The 19,180-nt window shown below is 35.3% G+C and overlaps 2 protein-coding genes across 4 annotated transcripts; both read right to left on the bottom strand.

Annotated features, from left to right (window-relative positions):
* Positions 1 to 9,855: 9,855 nt before the first annotated feature.
* Positions 9,856 to 10,762, bottom strand: LOC107608422 (uncharacterized). The gene has a single exon (XM_016310213.3). It carries the CDS (start codon positions 10,760 to 10,762, stop codon positions 10,073 to 10,075), a length of 690 nt encoding a protein of 229 aa, XP_016165699.3. The 3' UTR covers positions 9,856 to 10,072.
* Positions 10,763 to 12,774: 2,012 nt separating this feature from the next.
* LOC107610143 (transmembrane and coiled-coil domain-containing protein STS1-like) lies at positions 12,775 to 17,659 on the bottom strand. 3 transcript variants are annotated; one of them, XR_015892180.1, is made up of 15 exons: positions 17,078 to 17,494; positions 16,907 to 16,991; positions 16,113 to 16,604; positions 15,836 to 16,004; positions 15,590 to 15,742; positions 15,337 to 15,431; positions 15,143 to 15,234; positions 14,868 to 14,938; positions 14,633 to 14,768; positions 14,142 to 14,201; positions 13,962 to 14,066; positions 13,787 to 13,863; positions 13,627 to 13,697; positions 13,422 to 13,479; positions 12,775 to 13,332 (listed from the first exon to the last, which is right to left on the bottom strand). XR_015892180.1 is itself a non-coding variant. In XM_016312227.3 (15 exons), the coding sequence occupies exons 1-15, from the start codon at positions 17,302 to 17,304 to the stop codon at positions 13,186 to 13,188; spliced, it is 2,019 nt and encodes a 672-aa protein (XP_016167713.1). In that variant the 5' UTR covers positions 17,305 to 17,659; the 3' UTR covers positions 12,775 to 13,185. The 3 variants fall into 3 exon arrangements, 1 of the variants encoding a protein (XP_016167713.1); XM_016312227.3 differs by having other exon boundaries at positions 13,962 to 14,047; positions 17,078 to 17,659; XR_015892181.1 differs by lacking the exons at positions 12,775 to 13,332; positions 13,422 to 13,479 and having other exon boundaries at positions 13,962 to 14,030.
* Between the last annotated feature and the right edge of the window lie 1,521 nt (positions 17,660 to 19,180).

Genomic DNA, 19,180 nt, shown 5'->3' with positions numbered 1-19,180 from the left:
CATCAAACATTGGAGAGGAAATTGATTATCAAGAACATAGACTTAGTGTAGGTCTTGTACCAAGAGAACCCAATCCTAGCCTTCACCAAATGATTCAAATTCAAATCAAACTTCCCTGGGCACAAATGGGTCCTCCACATGCGTCGTTGTAGGTTGATTCCAACTCCAATTTCTCAAGAACAGGCACCTAGCAAAAAGCATCACTATATACTCATAGCACTCAAACAAAACCCTATTCCCAACGTGCAGTACCTTCAGCGAAAGGAAGGACACAGCGAAGGGAGCCCCGAGCTCCGTCGACTAAGTGTAGCACGTTCTCTGGGCCTCTTCGCCGGTGACAACGACAACGACCCCAACGAACAGAATTTCGAGCACCTCGTTACCCCGCGCAACCCAGGCGCCCGACTCCGACCTGTTGCCATCCCCCTAATGAAGCAACTGCTGACGTCTCCTCGCTGTAAAAGGCTGCCCTCTTCTCCGTCATTGCCTCCCTCATCTTCCTTTCCTTTTCCATTTTTTCCCTCTTTTGTTCCTTTTTTTTGTTTCAGTTTGTCTGTTTTAGGTGCAGTGGGGAGGGATGGGGGTGGGACTGGGATAATTAGTAAAATAGAAAAAGGGTATTTGTGTCATTTCAAAATTATTATGTTCAAAGGAACGGTTTTATAATATTTTGTAATGTTGAGAATGATTTTAATAATAAAAAAAGGTCGGGGACGATTTTGATTTTGGCCTCAGAATTTAGGGACGAAAAAAGTACTTAACCCTAAAAAAAATAGCAATAGCAGCAACAATTTCAACTAGCAGCAATAGCAGAAGACAACTTGCAGCAACAGCAGAAGACAAGAAGAGAAGAGAAACTATCACCATCTCTCTCAATCCAAAGAACAACAACAAAGAGAGAAAAAAGCGAAGCAGGAAGCAGGGAGAGGGTGCATTCATGCGGCGCACAACAGGGCAAGGAGGAAGGTTGAGGATGACGACACCGGGACGGTTGGAAAGCCACGCGCCGATACCGGGATGTGCACGGCGGAAGAACGAACAATGGACGTGCCTCTCCACCTTCCTTTCACGCACGGGAGCTATGTGGTAGCTTGAGCAGATCCGTGACAAGGAAGGATGTAGCGGCTGCAGCTGATGGACCGAAGGTACACGGTAGCAAGGAGTCTTGAAACTGGTGACTGGCGCCTTTGCCCCCTTTTGGGTTCGCATAAAGTTGAGGATTAATGGCCTTGGGTTCACCCAATTTCGATTATTAAATCAAATTGAGCAACATGTGATTCGCGGCGGTTGATACACAAAACAGCTGCTATCTTGACCAATCTTCAACGGAGACAACTAACGTTACAACAACTGTAGGTACTCAATCAATTTGCGGCAATTCGAAAAAATGCCGGCAATTTTTCACTGCAATTTTCCGTTTTTCTTGTAGTGTTCACAAATAAAATTGCCTCTCATGATGATGGTCAGTAGTAAAAAATGCAACGATATACGGAGAGAAAACGCTTATATGGAAAAAAAATTTCTTCTTTTTTTTGGTCAACTAACAAAAAAGTCATTTAAAAAAAAACTAATTTGTCGTGTTGCCCCAGTAATGAGCTCCTAAAGTCCTAGTATTTTTTGAAGTTATTATTAGTCAAGACTTAACTCTGTACATTAATCTAATATATTTTTCTAATTCAAATTTTTTCACTACTAAGTGTGTATTTAGATTAAAATTTACAAATGAAAGTTTGAATAAAATTTTGCAAACTTGATTTTGATGGAAAGTAGATTTGTGTTAACATAATTTATGTTTGACAACTTTTTTATCAAAATAAATTATAATAAAATAAATATTATTTGGATTACACTACTCAACATCACTTTTAAATGAAAAGTTACTAAAAAAGACATTAATTTAAATAATTACTATCATTTTAATTTAGATATTTGAATAGATATTAGTAATTAATTTATAAAAAAATTAATATTTACTTACTAAATTAAAAATAAAATATAAAAATTGGTAAAATATACTTTATATCAAAAAATATATATATGAATAAACTAATAGTTTAAGATGTTAATGTAAATAAATAATAAATTAAAATATAAAACACCAATAAAATACATAAAAAATAATATCATATATATAGTCAAATAAAAATAAGTAAAAAATTAAATCAACAAAACCAAATAAAAATAAAAAAGATTTCCTAAAAAATAGACATAGACAACAATTTAATAAATGATAAAAAAGCCCATATGAACTAAGAAACAATAAGAACTTTAATAAACAATAACATATATGAGAAATCAGAATACTAAAAAAATTATAAAAAATATTTATTATATAAATAAAATAAATACAATAAAAATATAAAAGAAAGTACTATAAATTTTATAATGTTAAACAAAAATTTTTTTTATAATTTTTCTAGTATTCTCAATGCTCTTTAATTTAGTATTATTTTGTATTATAAAATTTTTATTATTTATAACTTTATTGTTATTTATGGTTAGTTTTTTATTTATTTTGTTCTTTTTAACGGGATCATCATTTATATTATAGAAAATTTCAATAATAAACATTAGTATATAAGAATTACAAACTCACTGTTACTTGTATATTTTTTATAGAAGAAAATAAAAGGTAGAGTTAATAAGAAAGTGATGGTTCTGATTGAACTTGAGAAGGGGGTTGAATCAAGTTTGCTTAAAATTTACTTTTCAAGCTCTGTTTTAGCGGAAGCAGAAAATGCAGGAGATTTTTTTGTTTAGTCTCATGTGCAGAACAGAAACAGTGAAGGGAGGAAGAGAAAGAGGCCAGCATATATCTTGGTTCAGATTCTTAGTGCAATGAATCCTACGTCCAGTCTCCACCACAAACCATGGTAGAATTTTCACTATAATCCACTTATTACAATCACCAATACTATTGAATTACAACCTAATTCAACTAGTATCTACCACTAAGCTTTCTTCACCAAAGCTCAGTAACCCATAGTGCTATCCCAACTTGGAAGGGAAATCTAAACAGATTCAAACTCCCCAAGTGCTAACTTAACTTGGTAAGGGGAACTAGTCCTAGTTCAACAACTCAAAACACAAAATATCATTGGCTCTTTCATGCATCTTTTTGCCTTTTCTCTCATGACTTTTTCACTCACATTTTCAACCTTTTTCTCAATACAAAAGATGACTCAAGATAGCCAAAACAAATAAAATAAGAAATGAAATTCGAATAGAAGAAAAAGAATTCAACTCAAAGTTGAGATGATGTTCTGAATTTTCTTACTCTCTTTTTCTTGTCTTCAAATGTTGGAATGAGGTTGGTTTTATATCTTCAGCTTGCTCTCTAATTTTCCTCTTCTATTTCCTTGTCCCAGCTAACCATTGGAGCTGTCTCTACTAGCATGCAGTCCTTCTTCACCTTGCTCCACTAACTCTGCTGGTTGAGGAGTTCGTCCACCACCTCTGCTGTCCTTGGTTATGCTTTGTTTCTTAGAATGCATTTCTTTTTTTCTCTGCTCCATTACCTCTGCTACTTCTATTCTTTGCAAGTTTGTGTTTTACTCACCCACAATCTGAATGTTGCTTTGCTGATGTCCTTAGGTTAGTGGAGATGTCCTTGTATCCTTATTGCTTTGCCAGAGCCACACATGTCCTTGCTATGTTGTAGCTTCATCTTTGTTCCAGCTGTCTTTCATTTTTCATAATGAAGACAAATGCCCCTTTATCACTTTGCAAATGCAGAGCCTTCTTTCTTTGCACTTTTTTCTGATCGGTGCTTGTTTAAAGGCTTTGGGCTTATACATTGAGTTTATGCATTTAAAGAATACTTTTAGCAACATGTTGGGATGAGAATTGAATAATGGGTTGTTGCTTTGGAGCTGTGACATATGAGGTTGCTGAAGCAACATTAACTTGAGCTGAAACAACATGTAAATGGGCATGCATCACTTAGCACACACATTAAATCAACTTGGGCTTTTAACCCAATAAATGTTTGTCATCATTTGTTTATAAATCCAAAATCAATCTAACTCAACAATCTCTCCCTTGATGACAAACATAATAAAAAAGGATAAATAAAATTGAATTTTAATTTAGAGATGGAGTATGAACAGTTCCCTTTGATGATCAACCGAAATATGTAGTGCTCCCCCTCAATGTCAGCATTTCTCCCCCTTAATCATGGTTTACTTCTTGAGATAGACATAACTTAAAGCAGCCAAACAACCAATACCAAGGCAATACAACACAGCAACAATAATACAAAACATATGATCATTTAACACAAATACCATTATGCAAAAGGTGTAGCAATAGATTAACAAAGAACACATAATGTCTATCATGCAAAGATTATTTCGGGAGATAACAGCATAGCATAAACATTAAACATCAAAGGCTTTAAAGATCTCTTTTCTTTTCTCCCCCTTTTGTCATCAAGGAGGGAAAATAAAAAAATTTGCACAAGAGTGTTAGATTCACAGCAGTAACAGCCATAAGTAGCAATCAAAATAAAAGAAGTAAACTATTTACAGCTATCCAACGCAGGCAGAATAAAGTTTCAAAGGATGCGAATGCGAAGAGTTGGGTATAGGAATGGATAGAAGTGTGTGTGAAACAGTGCATGAAGTGGCGACTTGATATAAACCTAAAGTAGTGCAACGGTCTCAGCTTGAAATTGAGTTGAAAAATGAAAATTTTGAAAAACATTGAATTTCACCACTGTAACCAAATGAACCAAGTTTTCAAAAGATGAAAAGGTTAATTGTTGAAACAATTAAAAATAAGTCCAAGTTAAAATGGAAAACAATTGTTTTAAAATCCAAATTCAAAGTAGGCCAAACACTTTTAGACACAAGTGACTCATCTGAGAGTAGACAAGCAAACACCCTAGGCCCACCAATTCTGATAAGCCTCCAACGAGTCCAAATAGAAGCAAATAAAATTAATGAAGCCACTCATCATCTGCCCAGAATAGTCTCATCTCGGCTTATGAGACAAAATGCTTAAACCAGAATATCAGAGAAATTAAGAAAAATTAGATGAATCAAGAATGCCCAGAGCAGTTTGTAACTTGCAAAACCTCTCTTCTATCAATGGTTTAGTAAAAATATCAGCTAGTTAATCTTCAGATTTACCAAATTGAATATCTAAATTTCCATTTTGCATATGTTCTCTTATAGAATGAAATCTGACTTCAATGTGCTTTGTTCTTAAGTGCAAAACAGGGTTTTTTGAAATATTGATAGCACTCATATTGTCACAACGTAATGGAATATTAGACACTTTCAGTTTAGAATCAGCTAACTGAGTTTTCAACCAAAGTAATTGAGAGCAACAAAAAGAGGCTGCAATATACTCAGCTTCGGTAGTGGATAGTGCCATTGTTGCTTGCTTCTTGCTTGACCATACATTGAGAGACTTGCCAAGGAAGCAACACATGCCACTTGTGCTTCTTCTATCAATTATGTCCCCAGCAAAATCTGTATCACAATAACCCACTAATTGAAAAGAATCAGTTTTGGGATACCATAAACCATAATTAGTGGTACGAAGCACATATCGGATGATCCTTTTGAAAGTTGAGAGATAAGATTCCTTAGGCTTTGATTAGAATCTTGAGCACACACCAATGCTTTGTATGATGTCATGCCTTGAGGAGGTAAGATACATCAAAGAACCAATCATTCTTCTATAACGTGTCTCATCAACATCTCTAGCATGTTCATCTGTGTCAAGCTTGATGTTAGGATGCATAGGGGTTCCTATTGGCTTGGCACACTCCATCCCAAATTTCTTGACAAGTTCCTTTGCATATTTTTCTTGATGCACAAAAATACCTTCTGCAGTTTGCTTGATTTGCAAGACTAGGAAGAAGGTTAATTCTCCCATCATGCTCATATCAAATTCACTTGTCATTAAGTTAGTAAAATCTGCACACAAAGCCTCATCAGCTGAACCAAAAATGATATCATCAACATATACTTGCACAAGAATAAAATTATCATTATAATTCTTAATAAATAAAGTGGTGCTAGTGGCTCCTCTTTGAAAATTATTTTTCAATAAAAATGAGTTAAGCCTCTCATACCAAGCTCTAGGAGCTTGTCTTAAACCATATAAGGCTTTAGCTAGTTTGAAAACATAGTTAGGAAAAGTTTTATTTTCAAACCCAGGTGGTTAAGCCACATAGACCTCTCTATCTATGATACCATTGAGGAATGCACACTTTACGTCCATTTGGAATAGCTTGAAGCTGCAATGATCTGCATATGCTAGGAGTAATCTGATGGCTTCCATTCGAGCTACAGATACAAATGATTTATCGAAATCAATCCCTTCTTCTTTATCATAGCCCTGAGCAACCAATCTTGCTTTGTTTCGGACGATGGTTCTATCTTCACCCAACTTATTTCTAAAAATCCATTTCGTGCCAGTGACTTTCTTTCCATTTGAGTGAGGCACCAATGTCCAAACTTGATTCTTCTCAAACTGCTGCAATTTCTCCTCCATAGCTAATACCCAAGATGGATCAGCAAGAACTTCTTGGATATTTTGAGGTTTAATCTTTGATATAAGATCTAAGTTGTTGGATTCAGCTCTTTTCAAAGATGATCTAGTTGATATTCCTTTAGAGGGATCACCTATAATGAATTCTTCAGGATAATTTCTCAAAAATTTCTATTCCCTAGGCCTTCTGGTTTGAGTTGAGGATTCAGGTTCCTCCTGATCAACAATGGCCTCTGCATCAATATTTTCTGCTGCAACAGGAGATAATTCCAAATTGCCTCCTGCAGAATTGAGATTTTTGCTGCTCGCAGGTGCATTTTCTTGAGAACTTGAATTTTGAGGCACTGACTCAGTATTCTTGGGCAATTCAGCTTCAAAACCTGGACTATCATCAATGCAAACACTAGGAATAGAATTAGACTCACAGAATGTGACATGCATGGTTTCCTCAACAGTTTTGGAGCTCTTATTGTATACTCTATAAGCCTTGCTATTAGTGGAATAACCAAGAAAGATGCCTTCATGTGTTGTGGGATCAAATTTTTCCAAATTTTTTTTGATATTCAGTATAAAACACTTGCAACCAAACACACGAAAGTAATTAAGATTAGGTGGATGTCCTTTTCAAAGTTCATATGGAGTTTTCTTCAAAAACTTTCTTATTAGAGTTCGATTTAAAACATAATAAGAAAGTGATGGTTCTGATTGAACTTGAGAAAGGGGGGGTTGAATCAAGTTTGAATAAAATTTACTTTTCAAGCTCTGTTTTTGCGGAAGCAGAAAATGCAGGAGATTTTTTTTGTTTAGTCTCATGTGCAGAATAGAAACAGGGAAGGGAAGAAGGGAAAGATGTCAGCATATATCCTGGTTCAGATTGTTGGTATAATGAATCTTACGTCCAGTATCCACCACAAACCATGGTAGAATTTTCACTATAATCCACTGATTACAATCACCAATACCATTGAATTACAACCTAATTCAACTAGTATCTACCATAAAGCTTTCTTCACCAAAGCTCAGTAACCCATAGTGCTATCCCAACTTGGAAAGGGAATCTAAACAGATTCAAACTCACGAAGTGCTAACCTAACTTGGCAAGGGGAACTAGTCCTAGTTCAACAACTCAAAACACAAAATATCAGTGGCTCTTTCATGCATCTTTTTGTCTTTTTTCTCATGGCTTTTTCACTCACATTTTCAGCCTTTTTCTCAATACAAAAGATGACTCAAGATAGCCATAACAAATAATAAGAAATGAAGCTCGAATAGAAGAAAAAGAATTCAACTCAAAGTTGAGATGATGCTCTGAATTTTTTTACTCTCTTTTTCTTGTCTTCAAATGTTGGAATGAGGTTGGTTTTATATCTTCAGCTTGCTCTCTAATTTTTCTCTTCCATTTTCTTATCCCAGCTAACAATTGGAGCTGTCTCTGTTGGCATGCAGTCCTTTTTCACCTTGTTCCACTAACTCTGCTGGTTGAGGAACCCGTCCACCACCACTGCTGTCCTTGGTTATGCTTTGTTTCTTTGCATGCATTTCTTTTTTTCTCTGCTCCATTACCTCTACTACTTCTGCTCTTTGTAAGTTTGTGTTTTACTCACCCACAATCTGAATGTTACTTTGCTGATGTCCTTGGGTTAGTGGAGATGTCCTTGTGTCATTATTGCTTTGGCAGAGCCACACCTATCCTTGCTGTGTTGGTGCTTCATCTTTATTCCAGCTGTCTTTCATTTTTCATAATGAAGACAAATGTCCCTTTATCACTTTGCAAATGCAGAGCCTTCTTCCTTTGCACTTTTTGCTGATCGGTGCTTGTTTAAAGGCTTTGGGCTTATACTTTGAGTTTATGCATTTAAAGAATACTTTTAGCAACATGTTGGGTTGAAAATTGAATAATGGGCTGTTACTTTGGAGCTGTGAGATATGAGGTTGCTGAAGCAACATTAACTGGAACTGAAACAACATGTAAATGGGCCTGCATCACTTAGCACACACATTAAATCAACTTGGGCTTTTAACCCAGTAAATGTTTGTCATCATTTGTTTATAAACCCAAAATCAATCTAACTCAACAGAAAGAAATAAATTTTTTATCTAATTTTCAACGGTAACAAACTAACGTAAATATAAACGTACAAGTTACAACTTTTAGCTTCACGTGAACCTGAGAGGTGAAATCACTTTCACATTCAGAGTATAAAAATGTTACCAAACATAAGAAGTAATCGTTCAACAGACTCAAATGTGATTCTCTCTTCCTCAACTCTAAACTAAACACACCCTAAATTATTCTTAATAATTTGTATTTAATAATTTAATACTAAATAAAATAATATAATAAAATTCTCAAAAAAATAAATGGTTTTCTCAACTATTCATAAACAGATAATTTTTTTTCTTTCTTTTATCTACTATATTCTTTAATTTTTTTTTTTACCGCCTACTCTAATGAACATATTTAAAATTTTTTAATTAGTGTAATGATCAAAGTTTAAATAAAGACCATGTGTCAACATTATATTTGCCAAGTTGTTATAGACTTATAGCCACCATAATTATTAAAAAGACTAATATTAGATAATTAATTTTTTTTCAGTTAATATTAACTAATCTTTTTAAAAATATTTTATTTATTTTAAATTTTAAATTCTAAATTATAAAATTTTAATCTTAACTAAATCCTAAATTAAAAACTTAAATATTAAAACTAGTTAACGATAACAAACTAAAAGTTGATTCATGTACTTTTATGGTAGAAAAATATGACCACTTTGAATGCTCTTCTATAATATACATACATATTAGAGTGCCCCTATACATATATAGTTAGATAGATTGTATGTCTTAGTTATTGTTGATCCATTGATCTCCTTGAACTAAGAGACAAGATTAGGATCATCACTTTAGTTAGTCTAGTTTGTTGAGTCATAATTTATGTGATTGCATTGTAAGTATATAGGTATATTATATCTTTAAGAAACTTTGCCTCCTTTTTCAGACAAGTAGCAAAGGCAAAGGCTTTGCATGTGTATATTATTGGGGTTTAGGCTTTGCATTTGTATTATATGATGACTAATTTATTACAGTACGTTTATATTTTCCTTTTACCATTGCAATTAAAAAGCATGATACATTAATGGTCTTGTTGAAGTTGAAATTTTGGTCTTCTCTACATCTCCAAAGCATTAATAACTTTTGTTGGAACTGTTTTATTTATACCATGATTAATTCAGCAAACATAGCCCATCAACAAACGTTCATGAATATTTATAGCTAGTATATCTAAGACTCAGTCATCATCTCGCAACTATTTTTAAGAAATGAAATGGAAGGAAAAGAATCAAGCAGTATAAAAGATTAATAATGATTTTAGTAATGATTAGTAAGTACAATCTAATAAGGATGCTGAAAATAACACAAGGCTTTCTACTAGTTACCTAAACAAACTCAATATAGAAGAATGATTATTATATTGATTCGATCATATAAAAGTTGCATGCATGAAATTAACAGAAAAGGAAGGAAAATGAATAACTAAAAGAAAGTAGAAGGGACGACGATGATTTTAGGGTCGGTAACAGTGAGGTTTGCACATATGGTGACAGTCATAAAGACAAGGTCCTCCGCAATGAAGAGGGCACTCCAATCTCATCCCCTGGCATCGTGTTCTTGCCATGCATTCTGCATACTCTCCAATCCTATAATCTTTCTTATTTTCAGATATGCCCTTCCTCTTCAGCTTATTGCTACCATGCCTTGTTCGTCCCCCTCCACAACCCCATTTCCACCATCCACCACCACCTCCTCCTCCTCCCCATCCCCATCCACTCCCACCCCCTCCTCCTCCTCCTCCTCCTCCTCCTCCACCCCATCCCCATGTATAGCTCCCACCACCGCCTTCACCCCAACCACCTCCACCTCCACCTCCACCTCCACCTCCTCCTCCTCCTCCTCCTCCACCACCACCACCACCGCCTCCACCTCCGCTGCCTCCCCCTCTTCCTCTATAATACCAACTACTACCTTTGACAACTTTGTTCTCGGAACTAGTGTTGTGCTTTCCCTGAGTAGAGTTATTAGTTACGAAAGTGGCATTATTGCTTTGCCTGGGAGCAGTGTCATTTTTTAGCTCGACACCTTTAAGACCCACAAATACAAATAACAGAAAGAGAAGCAGAGGAGAATTTCTCAAAGTGAACGCCATAAGAACAAGAATGTTTTTGCATATGACGGGTGCCGTCTCCTTCAAGCTCATGTGCGTGTATATATAGTAGTAGTCGTAGTTGTGGATGGTGCATGTTGTCCCAATGTGCGTCCCTACCTAACCAGATCTATAACAATTAAGATTAATATATAGTATAAGCACGAAATTAAGGAACATGCCTTTATCCACACTTTGTCCCCACCACTTACTGATAATGACATAAATGCTAAGTGTATAGTAGTAAGTTAGTAAGTAAGTAGTGTGACACTAACATCGGTTGTCCCCATAGCTCTCTCAACAAACCCTGTAGGGACCTGTCTTGGCTTTGTCTATTACCTCATTTTTTAGTGAACTCATTCAAACTAATAAATTTTTATATATCTTACAAGGTGGACTCTAAATCATACTTTTTTCTGCTTAAATTATTGATATTTTAATTTTATTATAAAAAATTTGATTGATCCGATCAAATAAAACTAGGCCATCTACATTTCAAATTAAAAAAATGCTTTTGGCAGCATGCAGTGAACATTGATGAATTACTAAAAGCACTGTAATTTATTATAAATTAAAAGAAGAAAGGTAGAATACCAAACACAAGACGCAGGACCAGATTACTCTTTGTATCAAGCATTATGATTTATGAAACTTTTGCCACAATCTAGCTATATTCAAGCATGACTCTATACTTTATATAAAAGCATGAGTTCAGTCGTCATAGATACTCACCGCGAAGGTAATCACTGTGAGGACCAAATGGTTAGTTTTAAGTCTTATTCAACAGGAAATTGGAACACAGCACAGAAGTTCTCTACCAAAAGTGCTCACTTTCTATCTTATGCCTAATGTTAGTTATGCCATAGCGGGACACTAGGCTTCAATGCCTGGAATTTTGTCTGCTCTCAAGGTCTCTCCTTAATTAATTTTCTCATGAGTTTGACTGTTTGAGAAACATTTACTATAACTACATATATATTCCTTAATTTTCTTTTGTGGTACAAAATATTCCTTTTTTTTTTCAAAATAAAATATTCACGTTAAGAATTATGAATTCAAACAGCTTTTGAATATTGAGCCAAAATATTATTATTGTTAAATTGTTATAGGTTGTTTATTGGACATTCTAGAAGATTTTTGGACCGCTGCAATATTTATTATTTTGTGTCACAGACACAGGTTCTTGATATAAGAGTATGGAAATGTCATATTAAAAAATTTGAAAATGAAACACCCTCTAAATAGATGCAAACAATGTTTGATTCAATTCAAAAAACATGTGACTCGAGAAAGATTTTTTTCAAAAAGAAGAGTAGTATGATGATATGAATATGGGAATGCCAAACTAAAAATAACTTGTGTTAATAACTTAATATTGTTAAATTCGTTTAAGTTATTTATTGGATATTTCAGAAGACTTTAGTAAGCTGTGATACACACTGATACTCATTAGTCGTCTAATACCATTCACATTTCACCATGTTGATTTGGTCAATAAGATTACAATAACTGTATATACGATAGTGGCGAAATTAAATTAGTGAATGATTAACCTCTTGAATCAACTACCTGTACTTACATATTTAACATATTTAAAACAAATTAAATAACATACTTAACACTCCAGGCAATTCACTTAACGCTATCATGCATCACCAATGTGCTGGTTGGTATTTGATAATTGACTAGCATCTCCTTCGTATTTATGTCCAACCCAGCGTCGTAAGTTACTATTGCTTGACCTTTACGCCTACGAATCTATAGAACAACGTATAATACAAGACCTAGTCCTCCTAATGTGGCTTAGTGGGGATGGTTGTGGAAGATCGAAGATGTGTTGCTGCATATACCATCCATACCATATTGGTACCCGAATCACTTGCAACGCACATGCCTCCCACCATCATCCACGTGAAACCCAGTATCAAGCTAAAGAACCACAACAAATAAACTAACTAAATAAAAATCTTAAGTATATCTCTCTAATTAGCACCTTTAGTTGTATTGTATTCCTATAGGTCATAGCTAATTGATATAATATGCCGATCCAGAATTAACATAGGGGATTTGTGAATACAAATCGTAATAATCTCATCATGATCAAATTAAGGCTGGCAAATAGACGACAAATGCTATAAAACAGAGAAATGATGGTACTATGGTAAGACAAACTTCAAAAAGAATAATACATTATGACCATTTTTCAATTGCCTCCTAACCCCCTTTCAATAGGAAGTTCGGGATCTTTTAGCTTCCAATCTTGTCAGCTATCTCCACACACTTAATGACACAACATTATTATTCCTTCTAATCGTACTAACATAACCTGCTCCGATCCACCAACAAACATTGCTAGCCACACCACTCTTTAGTGTTTATCCGTATATAGGGAGTATCCAAGAGAGAAAATTATATTGATATTAGTCTGTTAACAAAGCAGCAGAAGAGTGGAAGAGAAAAAGGAAAGAAAATGCAAGCTAGCTCGCTGTACTCTTCTGCCCCTGGGGGCTTTCAGGTTCATTTCTGAAAATAGAGTTATAATTGTCCAATTCAAGGTACTTAAGTATATTCCGTGTCTCCTGCAGGTAGCTAGCGTGGCCTTCTATCAATTGTGTCACATCAATCTGCAAAGTAACAAAAGAAGATGGCAACTTTAACCAATACAATGTAAAACAGTTCAACCAAATATAGGAATAGGATTGAAAAATCTTACATTCTCCATCCCTGGAACATCAACAGGTTGGATTCCAGCTAGTCCTTGAGAAAGCAAACTATGCACACAAAATTTATTTCAAATATAGGTCTAGTCAAATCTATATAAAAGGACAAGTAGGAACTAACATTTTGCAATATATAGTATGCAGCATAATGAATGGTAATTAGCATGACTTGGCGTAAATCATGTAGAGAACCTGTACCTGGCACGAAAAGTTACACCTAGTGTCCAGTCATTCTTAGAGTAAGCGTTCACAAACCTTCCAGCTACCATCTGCATGTGGGTTGGATCACTGAATACTTAATAAAAAGTTAATAGATGGAGATTTAAAAATAGGTTGTAGGGATGTTATAGCTGGGTACCTTTCTAGCTGCCTCCCAATTTTCATCTTTAATTGAGATGGGTGCTCCAAGGATAACAACCCTTTCCACTAGTCCGGCTGTATAAGTTAGCACAGTATGAAGGTTTCATAAACCAAAAAATAATCTAATTTTCCAATACATAAGAAAACCAAGAGATGATGATATTCCAGACTACCATTGTCTCCTTCGGCCTCAGCCAAACATTGGAGACACTTGAAAATGACGCGGGCTCCCAATGAAAAACCTACTAGTGTCACAGGCCTGGACCATAAATAGAAAGCTACAAAATATATCGGATTATACAATGAGGCAATAGCATAATCAATTTTTTTGCTGTAACATTAGCTGGTGTTACCTGTTTCCCTGCAAGCCTTTCAGCAAGACATCAGCAAGCACCTTACCCGCCTTGTCTGATCTGTTCCAACAAAGAAGATTACCAGGTTAAATATGATGTAAAAATTTTAAAGAATCAAAAGAAGTTAATTCACAATTCACAAGATCAGATCACTAGCGGAAAGTAATTACACCAAGATATTAAGGAGATTTTTTTAACCTAAATAAAAGAAACAATTTCCTCAGGCGAAGACAAATTTATCAAAGAAGATGAATGGACCAGAATAGATCAGTAGATACAGATATGATGAAACCATAATATTGAATCGTTAAGATCATGAGTACCGCTAGAAGCCTATAACTGAAAATTCAAAGCAACTGAGCCTCTGTCCTTGTAAAAATTTTCTAGGCTAACTGTGTGTGCTGTTTTTGAACAGCCATCGCGGCATTTCTATACGCATGAATATATTTTATCTATTGACAGAAGTGTTACAACCAAGAAACATAACCAACCTATCCACTGCAATTGCCCATCTGCTGTCTATAAAATCAAATGCAGTAACTAAAGTTGCAGGCCACGCTAATGCTGACACAAGGGTACTTAATACTGTCAGCATGGCACCATCTTTCATCAACTCAAGCATAATTTCTACAATATTGACCAGTAAATACTTTCAATTAGAATATATCAAATATATTTGACTCTTAAGTAAAAAATAAAATAAAAGACAGGGTTCAACAGAGCTACTTGATCTGATCCAGTCCTGGATGGCAGTGCTTAGTGCAATCAAAATTTGCGACTCATATTGAAGCACATACCTACACAGACAGGATATTAAATACAGCAACTGAAATATTGAAAATGAAACTATTAACTTAAAGCACACGGGATTTTAAATTCCTCTGAAATAACATTTAGTAAAATTAATAGTTAATTAGATTAAAGGTATTGGATATAGAAGGTCATCGTATGCTTTTGCATGTCTATAAACATCTAGTTCTTGTGGAATAATTTTTCCTCACCTCTCCATGTTATTGCAGTAGCCTTCCCAAGGTTCTACAAAATCTTTTTCCTGAAACGCAAGCCCTGAAATGAAGATTCCTACTGCTAGACGCTGAAATTGAAAATTTTAACAATCATAGTCCTGTAGTGATATAAAGTTGAATATCCTGCTTGGTTAAGAGTGATGTAAATTATAAAGACTTTTGGAACTTACACCCTGATGAATGTCTCCAATTTCTTTCAACTCAAATTCCTCAAGACTTCCAATTCTTGTTGCCATCTTACTACCAGTAAGGCCAGCTCCAGCAGCTGAGATACAAAATAATCTTAAAAGCATATCAATTAGCATTTATCTTGCAGTGAAAAACCTGCCAAAGCCTCTACAGCACAATAAGAGGCAGATGTTTTATGAAGTTAAGTAAAGATTGGATATAAGCTTGAGCATTTTGACCGTATTTCTTCCTCACCTCCAAATGATGCAGCAACTGCTACTGATCCAGCAGCAGATCCTGTAGCAGTTGCTGCTGCAGCAAAACCACCAGTTCCAATGGCAGGAACAATAGTGCCCAGTGTAGGAGCCAAAGCAGTTAATCCATGGGCAATTGCTGGGGCAGCCAAGCCTGTCACATTATTCACATCAACACTTAAGAAGCCGATACTATCTCATTCTTGGGTTAGATAAAGATACTTATGAGATACAGATGCAGACATACCACCGGTTATAGCCATTAAGGTTCCTCCTGTTAAAGCAGCTGCTCCAATAATACCTCCACGCTTCCATTTATCCCAGTTGGTTTCTGCTTCTACAGTTTCTTCCTCCTTATCTCCTCCTTTAATCGCTGAATTCATTACTGAATAAACAACCATTGACTCCATTGCTTCCTACAAAACATTATGATTAAGTTTGTGATTAGACAATAGAGTTCTCTCCAACAACCGCTTTGTTAAAACCACCAAACCATAGACATACAGGTATCAAAGCACACAGACCATTTCATTCCACTTGACACCGAGCCATAAAGCAAGCAACCGCAAAGCAACACGGTGACGAGCATCATACCCCTGCCTTGCACGACAGCAGTTCTTGTCATCCTTAGCAATATCTGCTACACAAGCTGAAAGAAGTGCATAAAGAACTGTCACTTTCCTCTGGTAACTGATAAGGGTTGCCTCCTCCAAAGGTTCTTCAAAAACATCATTTTCAAGTGCAAGGGAAGCTTCTTTCTTCTGAGGCACCAGAACTGAGCTCTCGATGGTTTCATGACGTGGCTGAGCAACCACAGCAGATGATTCTGTCGGAGCATTGCTTGAATCTCCTTGGTTTCCATTTTTCAACTCATGGCTTCCACGTTCTGCGCCTGAAGAATCAGCATCAGTTTCCTTGCTTTCAACTGTGATATCAAGAACCTTGGCCAATGCAGCTTCTTTAGCCAGTCTTTCTGAAGAAGCTGCATCACCTTCCTCGGACAGTAGTTTCAAGAACTGAAACAAAGTCATATAACTATCCTTTTTAACATTTCATTTTCAGTAATATTATTATTATTATTATATGAACAAGGAATGAAAATGCCGATTGAGAAAAATCAAACAAAATCAATACAGGCCTTCGCCCTACCTATCACTATAACATGATTTGTGGTTTCTTTCTCTTCATGAATGTTTACCTGTATATCCATTTTGGCATTTTCTTTCTACATAGCGACAAATCGAATTCGTTCTACAAACAAAGAGATAACAACGGATAGTGAAACTGTAGAAGAGAAAAGAATGAATGAGCGACTTACAGCTCCAACGTGATCCCTGACTTGAGGAGAAGAACCAGCAGTTTCCTTTAGGCCACACCACGCTTGGTCATCCACTCCGAGAAACCTGTTAATTTTATCAACCTATCATTGAAATTTCAAAGATTCTTAATGCGTTAACTTTGATGAGATGAGTGGAATTGAATTGATTACCTAAACACTGGGAAGAGCAAACCACGCTTATCGTGGATCCAAAGGTCAGAATCGTCGGAAACAGAAGCCTTGGCGGAGGCGGGGCTAGTAGCATCACCGTCGGCATCGGCGTGAGGAGTATCGGGAGTTTGAGATTGATGGATCTGAGAGTGGTGAAGTGCGAGAGCAAACAGAGCAGCAGCTGCGTATCTCTGAGTAGGCAACAAGATAGAAGAGGTTTCATCCATCGCATTAACCGGTAGTTAGAATTTTCATGGCGAAGGAGAATGAATGAATAGCTATGCTTATTGGATTTTTGTTTGGATGTTGGATCATTAGAACGAAAAATAAAAGAGCTGCGAGCTCCTTTACTTGTTCAAACTTCAAAATCGGAGGGGTTATTTCCTCTCGCGCCAGCGGGAAACGCGACCAACACGTGAAGTACTCTGCTCAATTTATGACTTATATTCTTCAATCAATTTCTTAAATAAATAAAAAAAAAAACACTATGGATATTGGATAGTGAAAAGTATGGTTGATTTCTTTCAACATGGAAAGAAATTTGGAGTTACATGTTGGAATAGATGTGTATGAAGTAATTACACTGGCGTTAGAACAAAATGCAGGTTGTGATATGATTTTTTTTTTCTTTTTCTTAATTCTAAGATTTATTTCAAATTTTTTTTCTATTTTAAAATCTGCAAAATGTAAGTTACGATTTGCTTTTTTTTTTTTTTAATATAAATAGTAGGTTACATTTTGTATTATTAAAGTATTTTAATATAAGAGTTTGTTTATAAATATTATTGTCATTCAACTCTTTTTTGCTTGTGATTTTTTTGTGATAATTAGTAATGTCAAAAAAATTGGGTGAGTAGAGATTGAGACTATGAAAGGTATTGCAAATTTACAAGTATATTATAATAGTGAGATCATATCAAACACATACGAGAGAGTGACTTTTGTGTGTGAATATCCATTTTCTTTTACTAATCTATGTACCATGAGTTTTGTGAAGTTACAAAATGATTTTTGTGAGAACATATAAAGTCACATTTTAAAAAGGGTGAGCAACATTTTATACAGAAATCCTGTACAATTATTTGGTGGGTTAATATAGTTTCAAATAATGCCTATCATTGATGACGCATATATGCAGCATATGTTGTATATTTATCAACAAACTTGATTTCACGTGTTTAAAATAGAGTTGTACGTTGAATTTGAATAGCATATGAGCCTAGACACAGTTGACGAGGAGTTGAATATGGATAAAATCAGGACATAGCTTGGGAAGAAGATAACCACGACAGTAAATAGGAATTCAAAGCCAACCACAAAGTTGATGACAAAAATGACGACGTGAACGAGATAGACAATCTGGCGGTAAAAAATGAAATAGATACAATTGTCAACCAGCATCCCTTCGTTGTTTCATCTTTTATGCGAATTCTAGATCTCGCAGTCATGCATACTCTGAAATTTTCTGAGTATGCAAACATGGGTATGTTATGTTTATTATTCATTAAAGTTACTATTACCATTTTTTTTATTTAATCTTGACTGACTAATTATAGTTCGTATTTGACAGGTGAAGGCAATGTTATGGCAGAAGACTGAGGGTTTAGTATCGGAATAGAATTTGGTTCTAGAGAATCAATGATCTCTACAATCAAAAGCTACACTATCTCTAGAGGAGTCGATTACACTTTGTATGAGTCAGAGCCACATACATTCTATGCAAAATGCAAAGGGTATGACAGAGGATGTGATTGACTTATCCGAGCTAGCTTAATTTGAAAGAAAGATTATTGGGAGCTCAGAAGATACCAAGGGAAGCACATGTGTACCATGGGGACGATTTTACAAGATCATGCTAATTGGACTCAGACATGATTGCAGAATCTATCAGGTCGTTGGTTGAAGCAGACCCGTCACTAAAAGTAAAATCTATTATTATAGATGTTCAATCAAGGTTCAACTACATTATAAGTTATCGCAAGACTTGGTTAGCAAAGCAAAAGTCCGTCGCAAAAATTTTCGATGATTGAAAAGTTTCTTACCAGACTCTGCCAATTTGGTGCAAAGCAATATGTACCAAGATGCCAAGGTCATGCATTCAAA

Source organism: Arachis ipaensis, chromosome B7 (genome assembly GCF_059453495.1).
Source record: "Arachis ipaensis isolate K30076 ecotype BB chromosome B7, ASM5945349v1, whole genome shotgun sequence".
Taxonomy (NCBI): domain Eukaryota; kingdom Viridiplantae; phylum Streptophyta; class Magnoliopsida; order Fabales; family Fabaceae; genus Arachis; species Arachis ipaensis.
Note: the sequence above shows the minus strand (reverse complement) of the source record. Positions and strands in the feature narration are given on the sequence as shown.